At 42.6% G+C, this 24,325-nt stretch overlaps 1 protein-coding gene across 1 annotated transcript in view; it reads left to right on the forward strand.

Annotated features, from left to right (window-relative positions):
• LOC109902408 (ankyrin repeat domain-containing protein 13C-like) overlaps window positions 1-24,325 on the forward strand; it is an 81,406-nt gene that overhangs the window by 20,739 nt on the left and 36,342 nt on the right. Inside the window, exon 3 of the mRNA XM_031786239.1 lies at window positions 22,392-22,496. Coding sequence (XP_031642099.1) covers window positions 22,392-22,496 — 105 coding nt within the window. The remainder of the gene's footprint in view (window positions 1-22,391; window positions 22,497-24,325) is intronic.

Consider the following 24,325-nt stretch of genomic DNA (forward strand, 5'->3'; position numbering starts at 1 on the left):
CTGTTTTAAGGTCACCATTGGCAACATGGGGAAATCCTTGAGAGGTTTCGTTCCTCTCCAGCAACTGAGTTAGAAAGGACGCTTTTATCTTTGTAGTGACTGGGTGTATTGATACACCATCCAAAGTGTAATTAATTACATCACTATGCTCAAAGGGATATTTATTTGTATTTTTACTGATCTTCCACTAGGTACTACCCTTCTTTGCGAGGCATTGGAAAACCTCCCTGGTCTTTGTGGTTGAATCTGTGTTTGAAATTCACTGCTCGACTGACGGACCTTACAGATAATTGTATGTGTGGGGTACAGAGATGAGCTAGACATTAAAAAAATCATGTTAAACACTATTATTGCACACAGAGTCCATGCAACTGTTGTGTCTTTGGCAATGCCGGATTAAGTGATATGACATGCTATTCTATAAAATATTTTCTCCGTAATTAATATCACCTGATTGAGCTAATCATGTAAATGTAATTAACTAGAGAGTCGGGCACCAGGAAATAATGTTTATAGAGCTGTTATATTTCCGAATAAACTCTTAAAGACCTAGTAATATTTTACATCAACATCAGTCAATATTAATCATCATCTTAATTCAGTCTCATCTGAAAGTTGTAAATTCTTGGTTATCTGCACGAACCCTGGCTCACAAGTTGAATCAGCAATACAAAATTGGGTTTAATTATTTATTTACTAAATACCTAACTAATCACACAGAATTACACATACACTCCCTCTCTCTCTCTGCCCCTCCCTCTGTCTCCCTCTCTGTCTCCCTCTCTGTCTCCCTCCCTCTCTGTCTCCCTCCCTCTCTGTCTGTCTCCCCTCTCTGTCTCCCTCCCTCTCTGTCTCCCTCTCTGTCTCCCTCCCTCCCTCTCTGTCTCGCTCCCTCTGTCTCCTTCTCTGTCTCTGCCTCTCTCCCTCCCTCTGTATCCCTCTCTCTCTCTTCCCCTATCTCTGTCTCCCTGTCTCCCTCTCTCTCTATGCCCCTCTCTATGTCTCTGCCTCTCTCCCTCCCTCTGTCTCCCTCCCTCCCTCTGTCTCCCCTCTCTCTGCCCCTCCCTCTGTCTCCCTCTCTGCCCCTCTCTTTGTCTCTGCCTCTCTCCCTCCCTCTGCCTCTCTCCCTCCCTCTGTCTCCCTCCCTCCCTCTGTCTCCCCTCTCTCTGCCCCTCTCTCTGTCTCCCTCTCTCTTTCTGCCCTTCTCTCTGTCTCCCTCTCTCCCTCTCTGCCCCTCTCTGTCTCCCTCTCTCTCTGCCCATCTCTCTGTCTCCCTCTCTCTCTCTGCCCCCCCCCCCCTCTCTCTCTAATTAACATAAACACATTTAGCATCTCCTGGCTTCCACACATAGCCTACAAGTCTAATAAATCAATTTAATATAGCCTACACCGTCATAGTAAATCTGTTATTTATTTTAGACCAGTCTAAAGAAGCATGAAATGAAGAAAATGTAGTCTATTTCAGAAGAACAGAATAGCATCATCTGAGTTGTCCTTATGTTAGGTACTGATCTGGCAATGCGCACATGGCAGTAGGCTATAAGTGTGATTGTTCCATTAGCGGAAAACACCATTATCATAAGTGACTGCAAATGCAATTATGCATGTAATGCTTTTATTATAAAGATGCATTTTTATGGTGAAAATGATCTTCCCCAAACGTGAAACTCATGCGCTGCTTATGTATGCCAGTTAGTCTCTACACCCCTTGTAAAGTGGATTAACGTGCTTAATTTTAAGAAGTTATTTGGCCACTTTAGTTGTGATACAAATCTTATTAAAGCATACAGGCCTTTGGACTAGGCTAGGGGGAAATAAGGGGGGAAATAAGGCATATTTTCTTATGCTGGGCATCATTCACAAGTGATAGGCTAATATTGTCACCCATCTGACTATTCCTGATTGAATCTTGTCTTTACATATACTAAATAATATATGTGTGAAATTTGTTTTTATTTAGAATAGACCATTATCATGCACCTTTATCGAAACAGGGGCAGCGGGAAAAATACATATCATCTGTGCACGTAAATAGCGAATGGAGGACGCTTTTCCCCGTGGTTTATTTTCATGCCAGTCAGGTAGGCTATACTCCTGTTGTAAATATAAGCAATGAGCTTAATATTAGGCAAGTTGAGAAATAAATATAGCAGGCCTAGCCTATAGAAAGCTGATGGGATCCTCCTCTTTTTGGTAGAGGCCATCACTCTGTTTTCTCGCGCAATTGCATAGCCTATAGAAATATTGCACAAAATGAGCTCATGGGCTCTCATGAAGTGTTTGATTCGATTTTCGAAGACATTTACATTGATGTCAGAGTGATTAGAGGTACAATTGAGTGCTGAGTACTGAGCATTTAGCAAGTTTGGTAGACTACTAATGACCAGCAGCAGCATCAGAGCTTGGAGAATCCTAATTACTGTGACTAAACGGTTACATGGAATTTTACTGCCTTCTTGACTCATGACCGCCAGTGTTGCGGTAATATGGTCATTGCAACAGCCCTAGTCCGGACCGGCCTTGACTTGGCCCAAACATAGACATCCATGATTGTTTCAGATTTGGTCCAGTCTGAATCTGAACCAATCATAGACGTCTATGTTTTACAAGTATGTAGAGCACAGTACAGTACAGAAGAGTACATACAGTAAAGTCAAGTAAAATAAAAATGTATGGGATAAACACAGAAGTTCTGAACTTTACCTTGGAAATAATGGATGAAGCAGAGCTGAGTTCCTTTGTGGAGTTAATTTTTCTAAGGTAATGTACAGAATGGAGGTGTTTATCCTGCTTATACCACAGTTGCCAAATAATACAATACTAAAGCACACATTTCCCGGTTGATATAAAAATAAATCATTTATATTAAAAAATGTATGGCATCGGGCTGAACAATGCCATTTACCTGTAACTGTATTCATGCCTTTTGTGCCTTATTGCTTAAGTACAGTACACAGTAGAGCACACTGAAGATGAGTACACAATAATGTACTGTATTGTACTGTACTGTACAATACTGTACATTACTGTACTCTGCTCTACCATACTCTACAGTGCTGTGCCGTACTTTGATGTCCAAACTTAGACGTCTATGATGTAAAATATAGACATCTATGATTGGTTCAGATTTGGTCCTTCAGCATAACGTTTCTTACAGGTTTCCTCGTTGTTCTATTTAAAGTCATGTTCTCAAATTGTTCGGAGAACATTAAGAAACAACGTTCTTCTTTGGGAATTTCATTACTTCAACATAACGTTTCCTACATGTTTCGTCATTGTTCTATTTAAAGTCATGTTCTCAAATTGTTCAGAGAGTGTTAACTAACAACATTCTTCTGTGGGAATTTCAATACTTGAGCATAACAGTTCCTTCAGGTTTCGTCACTTTGCTTTTTAGGAATTTCAGTGCTTTAGCACTGTGACATTTAAAGAACATACATTATTTCAAAACATACATTCCGTTCTCAACTTCATCAAAACTCCTCTATTTGTTAAGTGTGTTCAGGTGTTTTGTCCACACCCACTAATTGACCACACCTGATCTTAATAAGTACTTGTTTCCTTTGAAGTTGCGTCTGTTTGAATAGACTAAAATGTTTTGTATGAGTTTAAAAAAAACACAGCATGCTAGCCCCATCCTGGTGGCACAGTGGACTAATTCCATGGATAGCAAACAGAAGATCATAGGTTTGAATCTCAATGATGCTGTGCACAATTAAAAATAAATATGTTTGCATGATTAATGCCGAAGAAAAGGTATTTCTATGTGTCCTATTTGTGCTTGGAGTTCAAAAACCACTAGACAAAAATATAGATATAAAGTGTTGGTTTCATGAGCTGAAATATAAGATCCCAGAAATGATCCATACGCACAAAAAGCTTATGCACACATTTCTTTAATCCCTGTTAGTGAGCATTTATCCTTTGCTCATCCATTCACCTGACAGTTGTGGCATATCAATAAGCTGATTAAACAGCATGATCATTACAGATGTGTTGGGGTCAATAAAAAAAACACAAAAAATGTGCAGTTTTGTCACACTACGCAATGCCACAGATGTCTCAAGTTTTGAGGGAGCCTGCAATTGGCATGCTGACTGCAGGAATGTCCACCAGAGCTGTTGTCAGAGAATTGAATGTTAATTTCTCTACCATAAGATAATTTTAGAGAAATTGGCAGTTTGTCCAACCAGCCTCCCAACCACAGACCACATATAACCACGCCAGCCCAGGATCTCTAACATCCGGCTTCTTCACCTGTGGGATCATCTGAGACCAGCCACCTTGACAGCTGATAAAACTGGGGGTTTGCAACTGAAGAATTTCTAATTGCTATTCATCCAAAAGTGAAAATGCTTCCCCCTATCCCAAAGAAGTTTTAATGGATAAATCCCGGTTTCAACTGTACCGGGTAGATGGCAGACAGCATGTATGGCGTTGTGTGGGAAAGCGGTTTGCCCCATGAACTTTGTGAACAGTGCCCCATGATGGTGGTGAGGTTATGGTATGGGCAGGCACAAGCCATGGACAACACAATTGCATTTTATTGATTGCAATTTGAATGCACAGAGATACTGTGATGAGATCCTGGGGCCTATTGTCATGCCATTTATCCGCCACCATCATATCAAGTTTCAGCATGATAATGCATGGCCCCATGTCGCAAGGATCTGTACTCAATTCCTGGTAGCTGAAAATGTCCAAGTTATTCCATGGCCTGCATACTCACCAAACATGTCACCCATTGAGCATGTGTGGGATGCTCTGGATTGATGTGTATGACAGTGTGTTCCAGTTCCCGCCAATATGCAGCAACTTCACACAGCCATTGAAAAGGAGTGGGACAACATTGCAAATGCCACAATCAGCCTGATCAACTCTATGCGAAGGAGATGTGTCGCGCTGCATGAGGAAAATGGTGGTCACACCAGATACTGACTGGTTGTCTTATCCATGCCCCTACCGTACCTCTTTTTTTAATAAGATATCTGTGACCAACAGATGCATATCTGTATTCCCAGTCATTTGAAAACCATAGATTAGGGCCCAATGCGTCCATTTAAATTGACAGATTTTCTTATATGAACTGTAACTCAGTAAAATCTTTGAAATTGTTACATGTTGGGTTTATATTTTTGTTCAGTGTCGTCAACCCAAACTAAGCTAGCAGTGTTATTAAAAAAAAATGTTGTGAAAGTTGTAAAAAGTTATTCAAAAACCTCCAAATAACCTTACATTGCAATCAAAACATTCACAGCATTTAGAAATTGTTCTCAGAATGTTATTTAATTACCTTCAAATAACCTATAATTTCCATTCTCAGAAAGTTAATAGAACCTCCATGCACTCTAAAAATGTAGGTTCCCAGAACAGGCTAAATTTTCACTTCTGTTCTTAGAATGTTTTGAAAACTTTCCGTTCTACCGGCCAGGAAACGTATGGCTTCGTTCCCAGAGCTAATGGGAACCTGTTAGAGGAATTTAACTCCTATATGTTCACCAATTCATTTATAACAAAGCAAAACAACTGTCTGTTTCTAAGAATTTGTAAGGTTCTTATTTGCATAAAATAGACAAAGATCAGTCTCAAAATGAATCAGTAGCGTTTATTCCCAAGAGCTCGGAACATAATCACATGTACATTAGTTTATATATCACACATAGCGTCATGTCGTACGAAATGTCCCTCCTCCTCTTGGACAATGACAAAGCTGCTTTTCAATTCAATTCTAACACATACACATTGCTTATCTTCTGCTACCATATGTTACACAATCTACTGCACACCCAATGGTTTCTCCCCTCCCTGGTTGGGGACCAGACATCTTTCCTGTTGTTAGTTTCACTGTGATCACGAGTTGTCTGTTGACCCTTCCTCTTGGCTTTATGTACCAACATATTCTTCAACAGACAACAGATAACTCTGAGTTATAACTCTACGCCAAATGTATACATTATTTAGTCATTATTGATCAAAATCCTTCAACAGAAACCAAAACATACATTCCCACAACTTCCAAGGAACCAAATGTGCTAGCTGGGGTGTGGTTTGTTAATCTTTGAAAGTTTTTGTTTGGCATACATTAAGTGAATTCCGTTAATGTGGAATTGCCCTGACCTCTCTTCTCCCTGCACGGTAAAATCATAATGAATACTAATGAAAGTCAGTGGGTGAGAGGGACTGTAGGAGACACGTTTAGTACTGAAGATGCTGTATTATCTGGGGAGTCAGATCATTTAAGTGCATATCTGTATAGCTGATAAGTCTGTGTCTCCACTCAGCACAATGCTATGGGCTGAATGCAGTATTATACTGGATTATACTGGAAGTGTTAGAGGATTCCTGTATTTGGCGTATAGTAACAGAACATCACTGAGCTGCCTATATCTGACATAGTTGTTAGGATGGTGTTTCTTTGGCCCCATGTCCTGTAGTGCCTCATGTCCTGTTGTGCCTCATGTCCTGTTGTGCCTCATGTCCTGTTGTGCCTCATGTCCTGTAGTGCCACATGTCCTGTAGTGCCTCATCTCCTGTTGTGCCTCATGTCCTGTTGTGCCTCATGTCCTGGTGTGCCTCATGTCCTGTTGTGCCTCATGTCCTGTAGTGCCTCATGTCCTGTTGTGCCTCATGTCCTGTTGTGCCTCATGTCCTGTTGTGCCTCATGTCCTGTAGTGCCTCATGTCCTGTAGTGCCTCATGTCCTGTTGTGCCTCATGTCCTGTTGTGCCTCATGTCCTGTAGTGCCTCATGTCCTGTAGTGCCTCATGTCCTGTTGTGCCTCATGTCCTGTTGTGCCTCATGTCCTGTTGTGCCTCATGTCCCATTGTGCCTCATGTCCTGGAGTGCTTGCACAGAGAGACAAAATGATAGGCCATCTCAAATGGATTCATAAGATCCAGGATAACGAGTTGCGTGTTTGGTACCAAGGTACGAGATGGAACTTGTCAACAGACAGCAGAATCTGACATTCAAGTGCATTAAATCATAGGCAGTTGGCACAATAAAAAGGACACTTTTCACAAATCAGAGAAATGCCTTCAACATCAGGAAGGACAGTATCTATTTAGAAGATAGATGAGAAGGCCGGAACCCCAAATACATATAAGTTAGGCTAATTATTGAGGAGTGCAACCAATAAATTGAGATATTTATTTGCTCCTGTCCCTAACCAGTGACTGTTGCAGCATCTCACTTCTGTTAGAGATTATGGAAAAAATGAAAATAAGACAGAAGAGAATGAATGAGAAAGCCATATATATTTCATTGTTGATTAAATGTTGTAGAGTAGGGGTGACAAACGTGGAGGGCCTAGTGTCTGCAGGTTTTTGGTTTTTCCTTTCAGTTAAGCCCTAGACAATCAGGTGTGGGGAGTTCCTTACTAATTAGTGACCTTTATTCATCAATCAAGTACAAGGGAGGAGAAAAATCCCGCAGACACTCGGCCCTATGTGGATTGATTTTGACACCTGTGCTGTAGAGATTGCGATAAGATAACTTATCTTACCAATGAGGTTGTACGGCATCGGTCCACTCATTAGGACTAGCCCACCCTAGCCTAGTGCTCCTATTCCCTGAAATGCCAAGCCCTGCTCTTGGGGCCTTGCCAGAGAGACATGCCCTGCCGTGCCCTGTCCTGCCTAGCCTAGCCGGTCTGCTTGCTTGCTCAGGCTTACATAAAGCATTTCTGCTAAATGCTGTGCTTATTACACAACCAGGGAATAGGCAGGGAAATATAGGCCAGGGGGGTGAGTGCTGGCTGGCTTATGTCACTCGGGAGGATGCTAGTCGTGCACTCAACCGCCTGGACCAAATCAAATCAAATCAAATTGTATTTGTCACATACACATGGTTAGCAGATGTTAATGCGAGTGTAGCGAAATGCTTGTGCTTCTAGTTCCGACAATGCAGTAATAACGAACAAGTAATCTAACTAACAATTCCAAAAAAACTACTGTCTTATACACAGTGTAAGGGGATAAGGAATATGTACATAAGGATATATGAATGAGTGATGGTACAAAGCAGCATAGGCAAGATACAGTAGATGATATCGAGTACAGTATAACATATGAGATGAGTATGTAAACAAAGTGGCATAGTTAAAGTGGCTAGTGATACATGTATTACATAAGGATGCAGTCGATGATATAGAGTACAGTATATACATATGCATATGAGATGAATAATGTAGGGTAAGTAACATTATATAAGGTAGCATTGTTTAAAGTGGCTAGTGATATATTTACATAATTTCCCATCAATTCCCATTATTAAAGTGGCTGGAGTTGAGTCAGTGTCATTGACAGTGTGTTGGCAGCAGCCACTCAATGTTAGTGGTGGCTGTTTAACAGTCTGATGGCCTTGAGATAGAAGCTGTTTTTCAGTCTCTCGGTCCCAGCTTTGATGCACCTGTACTGACCTCGCCTTCTGGATGACAGCGGGGTGAACAGGCAGTGGCTCGGGTGGTTGATGTCCTTGATGATCTTTATGGCCTTCCTGTAGCATCGGGTGGTGTAGGTGTCCTGGAGGGCAGGTAGTTTGCCCCCAGTGATGCGTTGTGCAGACCTCACTACCCTCTGGATAGCCTTACGGTTGAGGGCGGTGCAGTTGCCATACCAGGCGGTGATACACCCCGCCAGGATGCTCTCGATTGTGAATCTGTAGAAGTTTGTGAGTGCTTTTGGTGACAAGCCGAATTTCTTCAGCCTCCTGAGGTTGAAGAGGCGCTGCTGCGCCTTCTTCACGATGCTGTCTGTGTGAGTGGACCAATTCAGTTTGTCTGTGATGTGTATGCCAAGGAACTTAAAACTTGCTACCCTCTCCACTACTGTTCCATCGATGTGGATAGGGGGGTGTTCCCTCTGCTGTTTCCTGAAGTCCACAATCATCTCCTTAGTTTTGTTGACGTTGAGTGTGAGGTTATTTTCCTGACACCACACTCCGAGGGCCCTCCGGTGGCCGGACAGGGGAACTCTGTTTCCTCTACATCGGGGGTGTCAAACTGATTCCACGGAGGGCTGAGTGTCTGCGGGTTTTCGTTTTTTCCATTCAATTAAGACCTAGATAACCAGGTGAGGGGAGTTCCTTACTAATTAGTGACTTTAATTCATCAATCAATTACAGGGTGGAGTGAAAACCCGCAGACACTCGGCCCTCCGTGGAATGAGTTTGACACGTGCTCTACATTAACCAGTCTTATCAGCTGGCGCTGGGCCGAGAAGAGGCTAAGCACAGATCATGCTGATGCAACACTCACTGACATGTGAGCATTTTGCTTTTCAGTTCGGAGATGGATGCAAGACCTTTTGTGACCCAACGTCACCCAATCAGCGGAGGACAACTTTATTATTATGATTCATTTAATTGAATCATGCAATAGACTATATTACCCACTTTCATATAAACACTGGCCCTGTCCGAATACCTATATTTGCATCCTAAATATTAGGTTGTTTGAGTAAGTATACTTTAAATGCCAGGTTGTAATACTAATTTCTGCTTTGACAACAGCTAATCAGTTCGATCAACAAATAGCGGGAAGCAACGGAATCACCCGTGACCCGTTCTCAGCATGCGAAAATATACGTTTTAATAGTATGCAACATTTCGAAAATCATTTCTGAAAACAGTCTTTAATAAAAAAATGTTTTACCCAAAGTGGATTTCTGTTATCTCATTGAAAAGTGTTTCTTGTTCTCATGGGCTTCGTCATAGCCTTTTAACTAAATACTAAACCATGTTCAGATTTGGAAATGAAAATGAGCTATTATCAGGTTGGTTAATGATTTGCCTGTCTGTTGAATTTGGAAGAATCCACCAGCACTGGGCCCCGCCCAACCTACTCAGCCAATCAGAAGCTTCTACTACGTTACGACCGTGGCATACTGCATACTTTTTACTAAACAGTATGTGCTAAATAGTATTCGACGATGGGTAAATAGTATGCAGTTTAAGTATGTAGTATGCTAGTATGGGTATTCGGAAACGGGTAGTATGTTCCCCTTCTCATTAAAATGTTTTCTTCCGTTCTCATTTTCTGCTCTTTCTTCACAGTTCCCGACCTCTTCAAGAGGAATTGACTAGAAATGCTGATCTAATTCTCTCTAAGTATGTGGAAGCTGAGCTCCCAACTGCCCTCTGTACCTAATACCTCCCATTTGTCTAATTATTCTGAATTTATCATGTCCATTTTCCTTCTTCCACACTCTAGCCGACATTCAGTAGTCATCCAACCCATCTTATTACTTTAGTTGGTTGTAATTGCACTCAAGGGGGACACCCAACCCACTGGGCACAAACTGATTAAATAAATGTGGTTTCAACTTAATCTGTCAATATGTTGTGAGATTGAATCACTGTGGAAAACACATTGGATTTGAAAAAGTCAAAGCAACTGTTGTTTTGAAGGTAAAATCATCATCATTATGGTAACCAATTTTCAACAAAGACCACATTTGTATTGTTTACTGTTGCTATTGAAGTAATTCCAAAGAGTCAGTTAAAAACTTCTTAAGGCTAGGGGTTCCGCTAGCGGAACCTCTCGACCACATTCGCTGAAAAGGCAGAGCGCAAAATTCAAAAATATTTTTTTGAAATACTTAACTTTCATACATTCACAAGGGCAATACACCAAATTAAAGCTTAACTTTTTGTTAATCTACCCATCGTGTCCGATTCCAAAAAGGCTTTACAACGAAAGCACACCATATGATTATGTTAGGTCAGAGCCTAGTCACAAAAAAACATAGAGCCATTTTCCAGCCAAAGAGAGGAGTCACAAAAAGCAGAAATAGAGATAAAATGAATCACTAACCTTTGATGATCTTCATCAGATGGCACTCATAGGACTTCATGTTACACAATACATGTATGTTTTGTTCAATAATGTGCATATTTGGAAATTATAGGTTATTTGGAGGTAATTAAATAATGTTCTGTAAACATTATAACATTGCTAGCTGTTTGAAGCTGGTGGAGCAAAACCAAACTTTTGTTTTGGTCAACCAGCTTGAAACAGCTATAAAAGATATTTCACAGTGATTTTACGGGACTTTGAGCAAACTGGAAACCGCACATCCTGAGGCCACATTTGTTGTAGCTGGGGATATTATTAATAAAGGAAATCTTAGGAAAGTTTTCCCGAAATCTCCTGTGACACACGGGGAGAGAAGATGCTTGAACAATGTTATTCTCCCTATTCTGTGATGGTTACAAGGCCCACCCCCACCCGCAAATCATATATGTTCATATATATATCAGATATGTTCCGAGGCGCCTCTGGAATATCATTGATGTCTACACTATCTCTGTCACTGGTTTCGCATCATCAAGTGCATAGAGGATGTTGTTCCTACAGTGACGATTAAAGCATATCCAAACCAAAAAAACGTAGTAATTGGCAGCTTTCAAGCAAAAATAAAAGCGTAACCACCCCATTTAACCACGGCAAGGTGACTGGCAACATGGACTAGAACAAACAGACCAGCTACAACCTCTGTAAGTCAATCAAAGCGGCAAAAATATATTAATGGGGCAATGTGCAGTCACAATTCAGTGGCTCAGACACAATACATGTGGCAGGGACTATAACAGACTATAAAGAGGAAACCAGATATGTCGCGGACACCGATGCCTCACTCCCAGACAAACTTAACACATTCTTTGCCAGCTTCAAGGAAAACACGCTGCTCAAGAGGACTACGGCTTCCCGATTATAGGACTTTCAAGCATGGCTGCCAGCCCGGACGGCATACCAAGCTGTGTCCCCAGTGCATGATGCAGGCCAGCTGGCTGGAGTGTTTACGGACATATTCAACCTATCCCTATACCAGTCTGCTGTCCCCTCTTACTTCAAGATGTCCAGCATTTTTCATGTACCCAAGCAAGCTAAGGTTATTAAACTATGTGAGAATGCTTTTCATTGACTACAGCTCAGCGTTCAATACCATAGTGCCCTCAAAGCTCATCAAAAAGCTAAGGACCCTGGGACTAAACACCTCCCTCTGCAACTGGATCCTGGACTTCCTGATGAACCGCCCCCAGTTTGTAAGGGTAGGTGACAACATACCCGCCACGCTGATCCTCAACACAGGGGCCCCTCGGGTGCGTGCTCAGTCCCCTCCTGTATTCCCTGTTCACTCATGACTGCACGGCCAGATACGACTCCATTACCATCATTTGCCAAAGTTTCCACAGTGGTAGGCCTGATCACCGTCAACAACGAGACAGCCTATATGGAGGAGGTCAGAGACCTGGTCGTGTGGTGCCAGGACAACAACCTCTCTCTCAACGTGATCAAGACAAAGGAGATGATTGTGGACTACAGCAAAAAGATGACCGACCACACCCCCATTCCCATCGACGGGGCTGCAGTGGAGCAGGTTGGGAGCTTCCAAGTTCCTTAGTGTTTACATCACCAACAAACTAACATGGTCCAAGCTCACCAAGACAGTCGTGAAGAGGGTACGACAAAACCTATTCCCCCAGGAGACTGAAAAGATTTGTCATGGGTCCTCAGATCCTCAAAAGGTTCTACAGCTGCACCATTGAGAGCATTCTGACTGGTTGCATCACTGCCTGGTATGGCAACTGCTCGTCCTCCGACCGCAAGGCACTACAAAGGGTAATGAGAACGGCCCAGTACATCACTGGGGCCAAGCTTCCTGCCATGCAGGACCTCTATACCAGGCAGTTTCAGAGGCGCAACGCCTCTACAACCTCAGGCGGCTGAAGAAATTCGTCATGGCCCCTAAGACTCTCGCAAATTTCTGTAGATGCACCATTGAGAGCATTCTGTTGGTGTGCTTAACAAGTCACATAAGTTGCATGGACTCACTCTGTGTGCAATAATGACTACCTCACCTCTGTACCCCACACATACAATTATCCGAAGGTTCCTCAGTCAAGCAGTGAATTTCAAACACAGATTCAACAACAAAGACCAGGGAAGTTTTCCAATGCCTCACAAAGATCAAATCAAATCAAATCAAATTTATTTGTCACATACACATGGTTAGCAGATGTTAATGCGAGTGTAGCGAAATGCTTGTGCTTCTAGTTCCGACAATGCAGTAATAACGAACAAGTAATCTAACTAACAATTCCCCAAAAAACTACTGTCTTATACGCAGTGTAAGGGGATAAAGAATATGTACATAAGGATATATGAATGAGTGATGGTACAAAGCAGCATAGGCAAGATACAGTAGATGATATCGAGTACAGCATATACATATGAGATGAGTATGTAAACCAAGTGGCATAGTTAAAGTGGCTAGTGATACATGTATTACATAAGGATGCAGTCGATGATATAGAGTACAGTATCTACGTATGCATATGAGATGAATAATGTAGGGTAAGTAACATTATATAAGGTAGCATTGTTTAAAGTGGCTAGTGATATATTTACATCATTTCCCATCAATTCCTGTCAGTGGCATTGACAGTGTGTTGGCAGCAGCCACTCAATGTTAGTGGTGGCTGTTTAACAGTCTGATGGCCTTGAGATAGAAGCTGTTTTTCAGTCTCTCGGTCCCAGCTTTGATGCACCTGTACTGACCTCGCCTTCTGGATGACAGCGGGGTGAACAGGCAGTGGCTCGGGTGGTTGATGTCCTTGATGATCTTTATGGCCTTCCTGTAGCATCGGGTGGTGTAGGTGTCCTGGAGGGCAGGTAGTTTGCCCCCGGTGATGCGTTGTGCAGACCTCACTACCCTCTGGAGAGCCTTACGGTTGAGGGCGGTGCAGTTGCCATACCAGGCGGTGATACAGCCCGCCAGGATGCTCTCGATTGTGCATCTGTAGAAGTTTGTGAGTGCTTTTGGTGACAAGCCGAATTTCTTCAGCCTCCTGAGGTTGAAGAGGCGCTGCTGCGCCTTCTTCACGATGCTGTCTGTGTGAGTGGACCAATTCAGTTCGTCTGTGATGTGTATGCCGAGGAACTTAAAACTTGCTACCCTCTCCACTACTGTTCCGTCGATGTGGATGGGGGGGTGTTCCCTCTGCTGTTTCCTGAAGTCCACAATCATCTCCTTAGTTTTGTTGACGTTGAGTGTGAGGTTATTTTCCTGACACCACACTCCGAGGGCCCTCACCTCCTCCCTGTAGGCCGTCTCGTCGTTGTTGGTAATCAAGCCTACCACTGTTGTGTCGTCCGCAAACTTGATGATTGAGTTGGAGGCGTGCGTGGCCACGCAGTCGTGGGTGAACAGGGAGTACAGGAGAGGGCTCAGAACGCACCCTTGTGGGGCCCCAGTGTTGAGGATCAGCGGGGAGGAGATGTTGTTGCCTACCCTCACCACCTGGGGGCGGCCCGTCAGGAAGTCCAGTACCCAGTTGCACAGGGCGGGGTCGAGACCCAGGGTCTCGAGCTTGATGACGAGCTTGGAGGGTACTATGGTGTTGAATGCCGAGCTGTAGTCGATGAACAGCATTCTCACATAGGTATTCCTCTTGTCCAGATGGGTTAGGGCAGTGTGCAGTGTGGTTGAGATTGCATCGTCTGTGGACCTATTTGGGCGGTAAGCAAATTGGAGTGGGTCAAGGGTGTCAGGTAGGGTGGAGGTGATATGGTCCTTGACTAGTCTCTCAAAGCACTTCATGATGACGGATGTGAGTGCTACGGGGCGGTAGTCGTTTAGCTCAGTTACCTTAGCTTTCTTGGGAACAGGAACAATGGTGGCCCTCTTGAAGCATGTGGGAACAGCAGACTGGTATAGGGATTGGTTGAATATGTCCGTAAACACACCGGCCAGCTGGTCTGCGCATGCTCTGAGGGCGCGGCTGGGGATGCCGTCTGGGCCTGCAGCCTTGCGAGGGTTAACACGTTTAAATGTCTTACTCACTTCGGCTGCAGTGAAGGAGAGACCGCATGTTTTCGTTGCAGGCCGTGTCAGTGGCACTGTATTGTCCTCAAAGCGGGCAAAAAAGTTGTTTAGTCTGCCTGGGAGCAAGACATCCTGGTCCGTGACTGGGCTGGGTTTCTTCCTGTAGTCCGTGATTGACTGTAGACCCTGCCACATGCCTCTTGTGTCTGAGCCGTTGAATTGAGATTCTACTTTGTCTCTGTACTGGCGCTTAGCTTGTTTGATAGCCTTGCGGAGGGAATAGCTGCACTGTTTGTATTCAGTCATGTTACCAGACACCTTGCCCTGATTAAAAGCAGTGGTTCGCGCCTTCAGTTCCACACGAATGCTGCCATCAATCCACGGTTTCTGGTTGGGGAATGTTTTAATCGTTGCTATGGGAACGACATCTTCAACGCACGTTCTAATGAACTCGCACACCGAATCAGCGTATTCGTCAATGTTGTTGGCTGACGCAATACGAAACATCTCCCAGTCCACGTGATGGAAGCAGTCTTGCACCTATTGGTAGATGGGTAAAAAGAAAGAAAGCAGACATTGAATATCCCTTTGAACACGGTGAAGTTATTAATTACACTTTGGAGGGTGTATCAATACACCCAGTCACTACAAAGATACAGGCGCTCTTCATAACTCAGTTGCAGGAGAGGAACTAAACCGCCCAGGGATATCACCAGGAGTCCAATGGGGACTTTAAAATAGTTACAACGTTTAATGGCTGTGATAGGAGAAATAGGAGAAAAACTGAGGCCGGATCAAAAATATGGTAGTTACTCCACAATACTAACCTAATTGACAATGTGAAAACCCTTACCAGGGTATACGGTATTACGGTATTACTGGAAGTGCATTCAATCGGCACTATTTGTTTTCAAATCAAATAAAATACAATTGAATTGGTCACATATACATGGTTAGCAGATGTTAATGAGAGTGTAGCGAAATGTTTGTGCTTCTAGTTCCGACCGTGCAGTAATATCAAACAAGTAATCTAACAATTTCACAACAACTACCTTATACACACAAGTGTAAAGGAATGATTAAGAATATGTACATATAAATATATGGATGAGCGATGGCCGAATGGCATAGGCAAGATGCAGTAGATGGTAAGAGTACAGTATATACATATGAGATGAGTAATGTAGGGTATGTGAACATTATATAAAGTTGCATTGTTTAAGTGACTAGTGATACATTTATTACATCCAAATGTTAATTATAAAAGGGGCTAGAGATTGAGTCTATATGTTGGCAGAAACCACTCAATGTTAGTGATGGCTGTTTAACAGTCTGATGACCTTGAGATAGAAGCAGTTTTTCAGTCTCTCGGTCCCAGCTTTGATGCACCTGTACTGACCTCGCCTTCTGGATGATAGCGGGGTGAACAGGCAGTGGCTCGGGTGGTTGTCCTTGATGATCTTTTTGGCCTTCTTGTGACATCGGGTGGTGTAGGTGTCCTGGAGGGCAGGTAGTTTGCCCCCGGTGATGCGTTGTGCAATCCTCACTACAAATTGGAGTGGGTCTAGGGTGTCAGGTAGGGAGGAGGTGATATGATCCTTGACTAGTCTCTCAAAGCACTTCATGATGACGGAAGTGAGTGCTAGTCGTTTAGCTAAGTTACCGTAGCTATCTTGGGAACAGGAACAATGGTGGCCCTCTTGAAGCATGTGGGAACAGCAGACTGGAATAGGCATTGATTGAATATGTCCGTACACACCAGCCAGCTGGTCAGCGCATGCTCTGAGGACGCGGCTAGGGATGCCGTCTGGGCCAGCAACCTTGCGAGGGTTAACACGTTTAAATGTTTTACTCACGTTGGCTGTGGTGAAGGAGAGCCTGCATGTTTTGGTAGTGGGCCGTGTCAGTCGCACTGTATTGTCCTCAAAGCAAGCAAAGAAGTTGTTTAGTTTGTCTAGGAGCAAGACATCGGTGTACGCAACGGGGCTGGTTTTCTTTTTGTAGTCCGTGATTGACTGTAGAACCTGCCACATACGTCTCGCGTCTGAGCCGTTGAATTGCGACTCTACTTTGTCTCTATATGTGCTCGATTGCCTTTGCTGAGGGAATAGCTATACTGTTTGTATTCGGTCATGTTTCCGGTCGCCTTGCCAAGATTAAAAGCAATGGTTCGCTTTTCAGTTTTGCACGAATGCTGCCATCAATCCACGGTTTCTGGTTGGGGAAGGATTTAATAGTCACCGTGGGTACCACATCACCGATGCACTTGCTAATAAACTCGCTCACCGAATCAGCGTATACATCAATGTTATTGTCCGATGCTATCCGGAACATATCCCAGTCCATGTGATCGAAGCAATCTTGAAGCATGGAATCAGATTGGTCGGACCAGCGTTGAACAGACCTGAGCATGGTCAGATTTTCCGAAAGGAGGGCGAGGGAGGGTTTGTATTTGTCGCAGAAATTAGAGTAGCAATGATCCAGAGTGTTGCCGGCCCGGGTCACGCATTCGATATGCTGATCAAATTTAGGGAGCCTTGTTTTTAGAAGAAACCGGGTGGCTGTACCAACTCTGATAACGTATCCCGAGTGAGCCATGTTTCCATGAAACAAAGAATGTTACAATCTCTGATGTCTCTCTGGAAGGCAACCCTTGCTCGATTTTCGTATACCTTGTTGTCAAGAGACTGGACATTGGTGAATAGTATACTCGGGAGCGGTGGGCGGAAGACCGCTCCGTCTGCCCCTTCTGCGGCGTCATTGTTTTGGGTCGCCTACTGGGATCCGATCCATTATCCTGGGTGGTGGTCCAAACAGAGGATCCGCTTCGGGAAAGTTGTATTCCTGGTCGTAATGTTGGTAAGTTGATGTTGCTCTTATATCCAATAGTTCCTCCAGGCTGTATGTAATAAGACTTAAGATTTCCTGGGGTAACAGTGTAAGAAATAATATGTTTAAAAAAAAGAACGCAAATCGTTCTAAGAACGCGAAGCGAGGCGTCCATCTCTTTTTATTTTTGATGCACCAAACAATTTAGGGAACAGGGTTCTTGATCTAGCAGGGGTTTGAATTTCTCTAGTCTGGGTACCAGTCTGGGTACCAGTCTTTTTGGCTAACATTCCACTCCTTGCCACTCTATGTCATTGCCAAAGAGACTGGCCTTTCGGCAATCTCAATAATTAATAGCTGGATTTACAGTGGAGTTGCTCAATGGTTGTTGAAAATAGCATTAATATTTTTCATTACAACATGTGGAGCCTCAAAAACAAACATTTAGCTATTAGCTAGGCAAACTATTGTATTTTGAGACTTAAAATCAAAGCAAAGAGGTTTTGTGGTTGGAATTGCAGTATGTATTTTGTTTGAGAATGTAGACTAGTGGTGGGGAGTCTTCTTCAAAATATTCGATTCCGCGACTCCTTGCCCTTCAACTCCCATTTCTGGGTGTCAACCTTCTCCTAAGATTCAGTATTTTTGCAATGGAGGAGACTAGTTGCTGTAGTCTACTTTGAGAACACAAACTCTCACATCTTTCACAGCAAAGAAAGAGCGAGCTAGCAACTCCAACCACAGGAGATGGAGTCTACTCCAAAAATCCTGGAGTCGTGCACCACTAATTTTGACGTCAACTAGCATCTTTTGACTGACTGGTTTTGTCGGGAAAAAACAAAAAATGTGTGCTTAATGTGTGCTTATCAACCAGATACCAACTGTTCTGTGGGGAGAAAAAAGTTATAGAGTTCCAATATTTGGATATTTGTTGTGATTGGAGGATACGTTGTGAGGGTTATCAAATTAGGATCAACCCCTCTGTTTTCCTCGATCTCATTATTTATAGAATGTTGGCAATGACAGGGAGTGGCAAGGACCGCATAGGATGACAATGCCTCCATCCACAGAGCATGAGTGATCCCTGAATGGTTTGATGAGCATGAAAACAATGTGAACCATATGCCATGGCCATCACCAGATCTCAACCCAATTGAACACTTATGGGAGATTCTGGAGCGGTGCCTGAGACAGTGTTTTCCACCACCATCAACAAAACACCAAATTGTGGAATTTCTTGTGGAAGAATGGTGTCGCATCCCCCCAGTAGAGTTCCAGACACTTGTAGAATCTATGACAAGACGCATTTAAGTTTTTCTGGGTCGTGGCCCAACATCCTATTAAGACACTTTATGTTGCCGTTTCCTTTATTTTGGCAATTAACTGTAAATCAGAGGCATTCGCTGTGAGTGCATCTGTACGATTTTCTCATGCACAGTGTTTTTTTCCCCTGCCGTCTCATTGTCATCGTCTGGGGTAGGCCATCATTGTAAATAAGAATTTGTTCTTAACTGACTTGCCTAGTTAAAAAAAAGGTTACATTTAAAATAGAATATATATATAAAAATTGTGTGGAAGACACAACCTCCAGAAATACAAACTGTGTGTTTGACGGTTGTGCCGAGGAGGAGAATTTCCCATTCTCATGACTAAGGGAGGAATGTCTTGGGCATTTCCTGTGACGTTTGGCAGAGTAACAAGGCAGAAGGCAGAGTTGATTGAAAGAGATTAAACTTGGGTTCAATTAGTTGAGCAACAGGTTTGTCTGGTTGACACACGTGCCCAGGATATTATTGTTCCACACAGAAGAGCATCCATTTGACCTTTCTTCAATTATTAGAGTCATCCATTGTAGCAGGTTGCCAAACAAGGAGTGATGAAAGTCCCAGTTCCTGCCCATGAAACACCCGGCCTATATATTTTCCATTCAGCGGATTGTTGACAATTTCCGCATTTGACCTGCATGTTTGGTGCTATAAATGACATTAGCCAAAAAACATAGTTGCATAGAAGCCACCATTTTAATTAGAGGTGTCACTGCTATATTGACAGTCGGAACAACGGGCTCCATTTTCTCTCTCTATTGTTGTTGACAAGTTGCCCAACCCAGGAAGTAGAGAACTTATGTTATTCACATGCTGCTGTGCTGCTTCCTGTATAAATATAGGCAAGGCCTGGGGGTTTGGGCTGTTGTATCGTCCCATCAGAGTACACATTAATTGATGTCTGTTTATGTCCTGGCCTAGGATATGTTCTGGTCAAGACAGAGATCAAAAATCTAATTTCCTACAGACTTCATCCCGCTGGGCAAAAACTGGTTGAATCAACATTGTTTCCATGTTATTTCAATGCCAAAAAATCTATGTGATGATGTTGAATCAACATGGAAAACTGACTGGATTTGCAAAAAGTCATTCATGTAAGGGATCTTGTCTTTATTCCGCCTAACGTTGAACCTAAATACAATGACAAGGAGAGCTTTTTTGTTGTTGATTCCACGTTGAATTCACATTAGTAAACCCAAGCAAATGCAAATCACAACTAGACGCTGAACTGACGTCTGTGCCCAGTGGGATGGTTGTTTGACGTTGCATATGTTGTTTGTGTATGGCTCATCGGAAGGGATCCTAGCTTTAAAGTTCTAAGCCTGTATGAATGCATGAGGTCATGTGGTTTAACGGAACAGTTCTGGGTCATCCCACAAAATGAGTCCCTTTAGGGTAGTTCAACTTGGTAAAAAAAAACATTCACTTAATTTTAACATTTTTCACGACGAACACGTTCTACTTAATAAAAAAACATGTTTTCCCATTTAAGAGGTTAAATAAAGAATGGATTATAGTAAGTGCCTATTAAAGGGGAATAAATTCCGGAAATTTGTCTATGTGCCTAAACCTCTTTGACTCATTGTTGGACTGTCTGTCACAGTGCGCACCTCTCTCACTCAGGGAGAGTGGAGGCAGAGCTAGAGCCTGCTATGTCACACGGTTATGTTACTGCAACGCTAGGTAGAACTTTGTGGAATAATGCAAATCTACGGGAAAATGTTGTCACAGCGATCATACTAAATTCTGGAAGCCCAATCGGTTGTGAGATATGGCATATGCATTTTATGTGATTAATGTCGCAATTTGAACTTTTGTGAGATCTGTGCCAAGCAAGGAGGAAACAGCAGCCCACAGGTTTACCGCTCATGCGACAACACACACACAAGGAAACTCCTCATAAACACAACACACTAGCAAGTTTTCAAAATGCATCAGACTTTAGCACATCACCCAACACAACACGCCTTTTACTATATTGTCAGAAGCACCATCAGAATGTTGGTAGAGGCCTATTTCATTTTTCTCTTTCAGTGCATTTATCTGGAAACCAAGCAGGTGGCATGTATTCATGGATGCCAAGGGAAGCCAGACTTTCCCCCAAAAAAATGTTACCAGGAAAAATGTTTTTTAAACATTTGAAATAATTTATCTTTCGTCTCTCAGTGTTTCATAAATTTCATTCAATTCGCAATAGGCTGAATGTATCTCACCAGAGACAGCATCCGAGCGAGCAAAACAGCACCTCTCTGTCTCTGTATGTGTAGAGCATCTATTTTGATCTTCAGTAATGACTTTGTCGAAGCAACAAAATAACTAGGGCTTTACAGTGATGTTGAAAACTTGGAGAAACTTTGGGGTCAAGTGGGTTAAACTTTTCCAAGAAGTTACAAAGACTGCACAGAGGGACATGCTGAATTCTGACACATTACCAAGTCTTTATTAATATAAACATGATGCATTGAATTGTTAATGTGGTCTCTACATTAACTAGCACTTCATTAAATATACAGGATTTTAAAATTCAATATTGGTGCACAATTTCTACTTAAAATACCAAAGGTACTCAAAACAGACTCATTTCGTGGAACGACCCTTCTATTTCCATCCCATTCTTACTCCCTATCTGACCCTCCACTATTCTTAGGTTTAGATGAATGATTCTCTACTGCTACAAAGCATTTGTCTCCTTTATTATTCAACATGAAAACTGGTACACAGAAAGAGAGAGCCTCACAGTGAAATGTATGACAGTACATCCCCTTTATAAAATCAGAATGAAATAGTCAGATTGGGATACAATCCTATGAGGCCTTTTCGTAGGTCTATGTGACCAAAATGTTGCATTTTGTCAGTAAATATATGAATTTGAAGATAATTATATTTGAATTGAAGCATACACAATGTCTCACTTTATTGCAAAATTCCATTTCTGGAAGCTTTCCCTGGAGAAGGGAAGTTAAAAGTCTAAATTAGAGCCTGTGACATGGGCATGGTGTCAGGTTGGAGATAAAATTAGCTTCCAGGGCCTCTTTTGTCTGTTTGATGGGAAAGCTCAGTGGAGTTTGAATGAAATACTTCACAGCAGAGGGCTGGTGGAACGTTTTTGGTGGGAAACATGGTGTACTGTTGACTTGTCATTCTTTGCTCGTTTCAGGCTTCAGGCTATGAAGAAACCATTACACAGAACACAGTTGTTAAAGATTTTGGAGGTCAATAATTTAGTGTATTTTCCATGCTTGACCCTTGTCCCCTCTAGTCGGTCCACACTGGGTCATGTAGCAGCGCAAATCAGATTAACCATTGACAAATTGTCAGTTAACCAACAAGGCAGTGCTCTCTCCCACTAGCTCTGTCTCTCTCTCTGTAATAAGTAAATGACTGTTTCCTCTTGTCTCTTTTTTCCACAGAGTGTGCTCATCTGCTGCTGGCCCACAATGCACCAGTGAAGGTGAAGAACGCTCAGGGATGGAGTCCCCTCGCCGAAGCCATCAGCTACGGAGAGCGACAAATGAGTAAGCAACTACTCCCTGACTCATATACTGGCACTATTGTCACTGTACTGAGACCATAAATCCTGACCAGAATTGTTCCCCCTATCATAGAAGGGGGTGGGTGGGCCTAGCCAACACACCAATGTCTATTGCCTTCCTAATGAAAAGTATTTGGCCTCAGTTGGTTTCCATGAAGGATTTTGGTATCAGAAGTGCATCTTTTCTTGAGGGCCCCACCTGTGTGGGAAAGAAAACAACAAGTAGGGGGAAACACTGTGCCACTTCCGATCAACGGATGCTTTGTGCTTTCCTCCACATGGCTCTCAGAGTGGGCACCAAGCCGTCCTCTTTGTCTGTCAGAGAGGCGGACATTCCTCAAGGATCTCAGGCTTTTGTGTTCAGATGAAAAATAATACATTCGAAAATGCAAGCCTCTCTCTCTGCCCTGTGTGTCCCACAGGCATGACCTGGCAGTGTTACAGTGCCTGCAGAAAGTATTCGTACACCTTGACTTATTCCACATTTGGTTGTGTTACAGCCTGAATTTTTCTCACCCATCTACACGCAATAACCCATAATGACCATTTTTTGCAAATGTATGGAAATGAAATACAGAAATATAATTTACATGAATATTCACACCCCTGAGTCAATACTTTGTAGAAGCACCTTTGGCAGCGATTACAGCTGTGAGTCTTTCTGGGTAAGTCTCTAAGAACTTTCCACACCTGGATTGTGCAACATTTGTCCATTCTTATTTTCAAAATTCTTCCAGCTCTGTCAAATTGGCTGTTGATCATTGCTAGACAACACTTTTCAGGTCTTGCCTTAGATTTTCAAGTAAATTTAAGTCAAAACTGTAACTTGGCCACTCAGGAAAATTTACTGTCTTATTGGTAAGCAACTCCAGTGTAGATTTAGCCTTGTGTATTAGGTTATTGTACTGCTGAAAGGTAAATTCATCTCCCAGTGTCTGGTGGAAAGCAGACTGAACCAGGTTTTTCTCTAGGTTTTTGCCTGTGCTGAGCTCCATTCAATTTCTTTTTTATCCAGAAAATATCGCCTGTCCTTAACAATTATAAGCATATCCATAACATGATGCAGCCACCACTAGGCTAGAAAATATGGAGCGTGGTACTCAGTAATGTGCTGTAGTGGATTTGCTCCAAACATAACACTTTGTATTCAGGACCAAAAGTTAATTGCTTTGCCATATTTTTTGCAGTACTACTTTAGTGCCTTGTTGCAAACAGGATACATGTTTTGGGACTTTTCTATTCTCCATAGACTTCCTTCTTTTCACTCTGTCAATTAGGCTAGTATTGTGGAGTAATTACAATGTTTTTGATCAGTTCTCAGTTTTCTCCTATCACAGCCATTAAACTCTGTAACTGTTTTAAAGTCACCATTGGCCTCATGGTGAAATCCCTAAGCGGTTTCCTTCCTCTCCGGCAACTTAGTTAGGAAGGACGCCTGTATCGTCGTAGTGACTGGGTGTATGGCTGCACCATCCAAAGTGTAATTAATAACTTCACCATGCTCAAAGGGATATTCAATGTATGTTTTTCTTTTTACCCATCTACCAATAGGTGCCTTTCTTTACGAGGCATTGGGAAACCTCTCTGGTCTTTGTGGTTGAATCTGTTTTTGAAATTCACTGCTCGGTTGAGGGTTCTTATACATACTGTAATTGTATGTGTGGGGTACAGAGATGAGGTAGTCATTCAAAAACCATGTTAAACACTATTATTGCACATAGAGTGAGTCCATACAAGTTATTTTGTGATTTGTAAAGCACATTTTTACTCCTGAACTTGTTTAGGCTTGCATATTTTCAAAGGGGTTGAATA

This window comes from Oncorhynchus kisutch, linkage group LG13 (assembly GCF_002021735.2).
Source record: "Oncorhynchus kisutch isolate 150728-3 linkage group LG13, Okis_V2, whole genome shotgun sequence".
In the NCBI taxonomy this organism is placed as follows: Eukaryota; Metazoa; Chordata; class Actinopteri; order Salmoniformes; family Salmonidae; genus Oncorhynchus; species Oncorhynchus kisutch.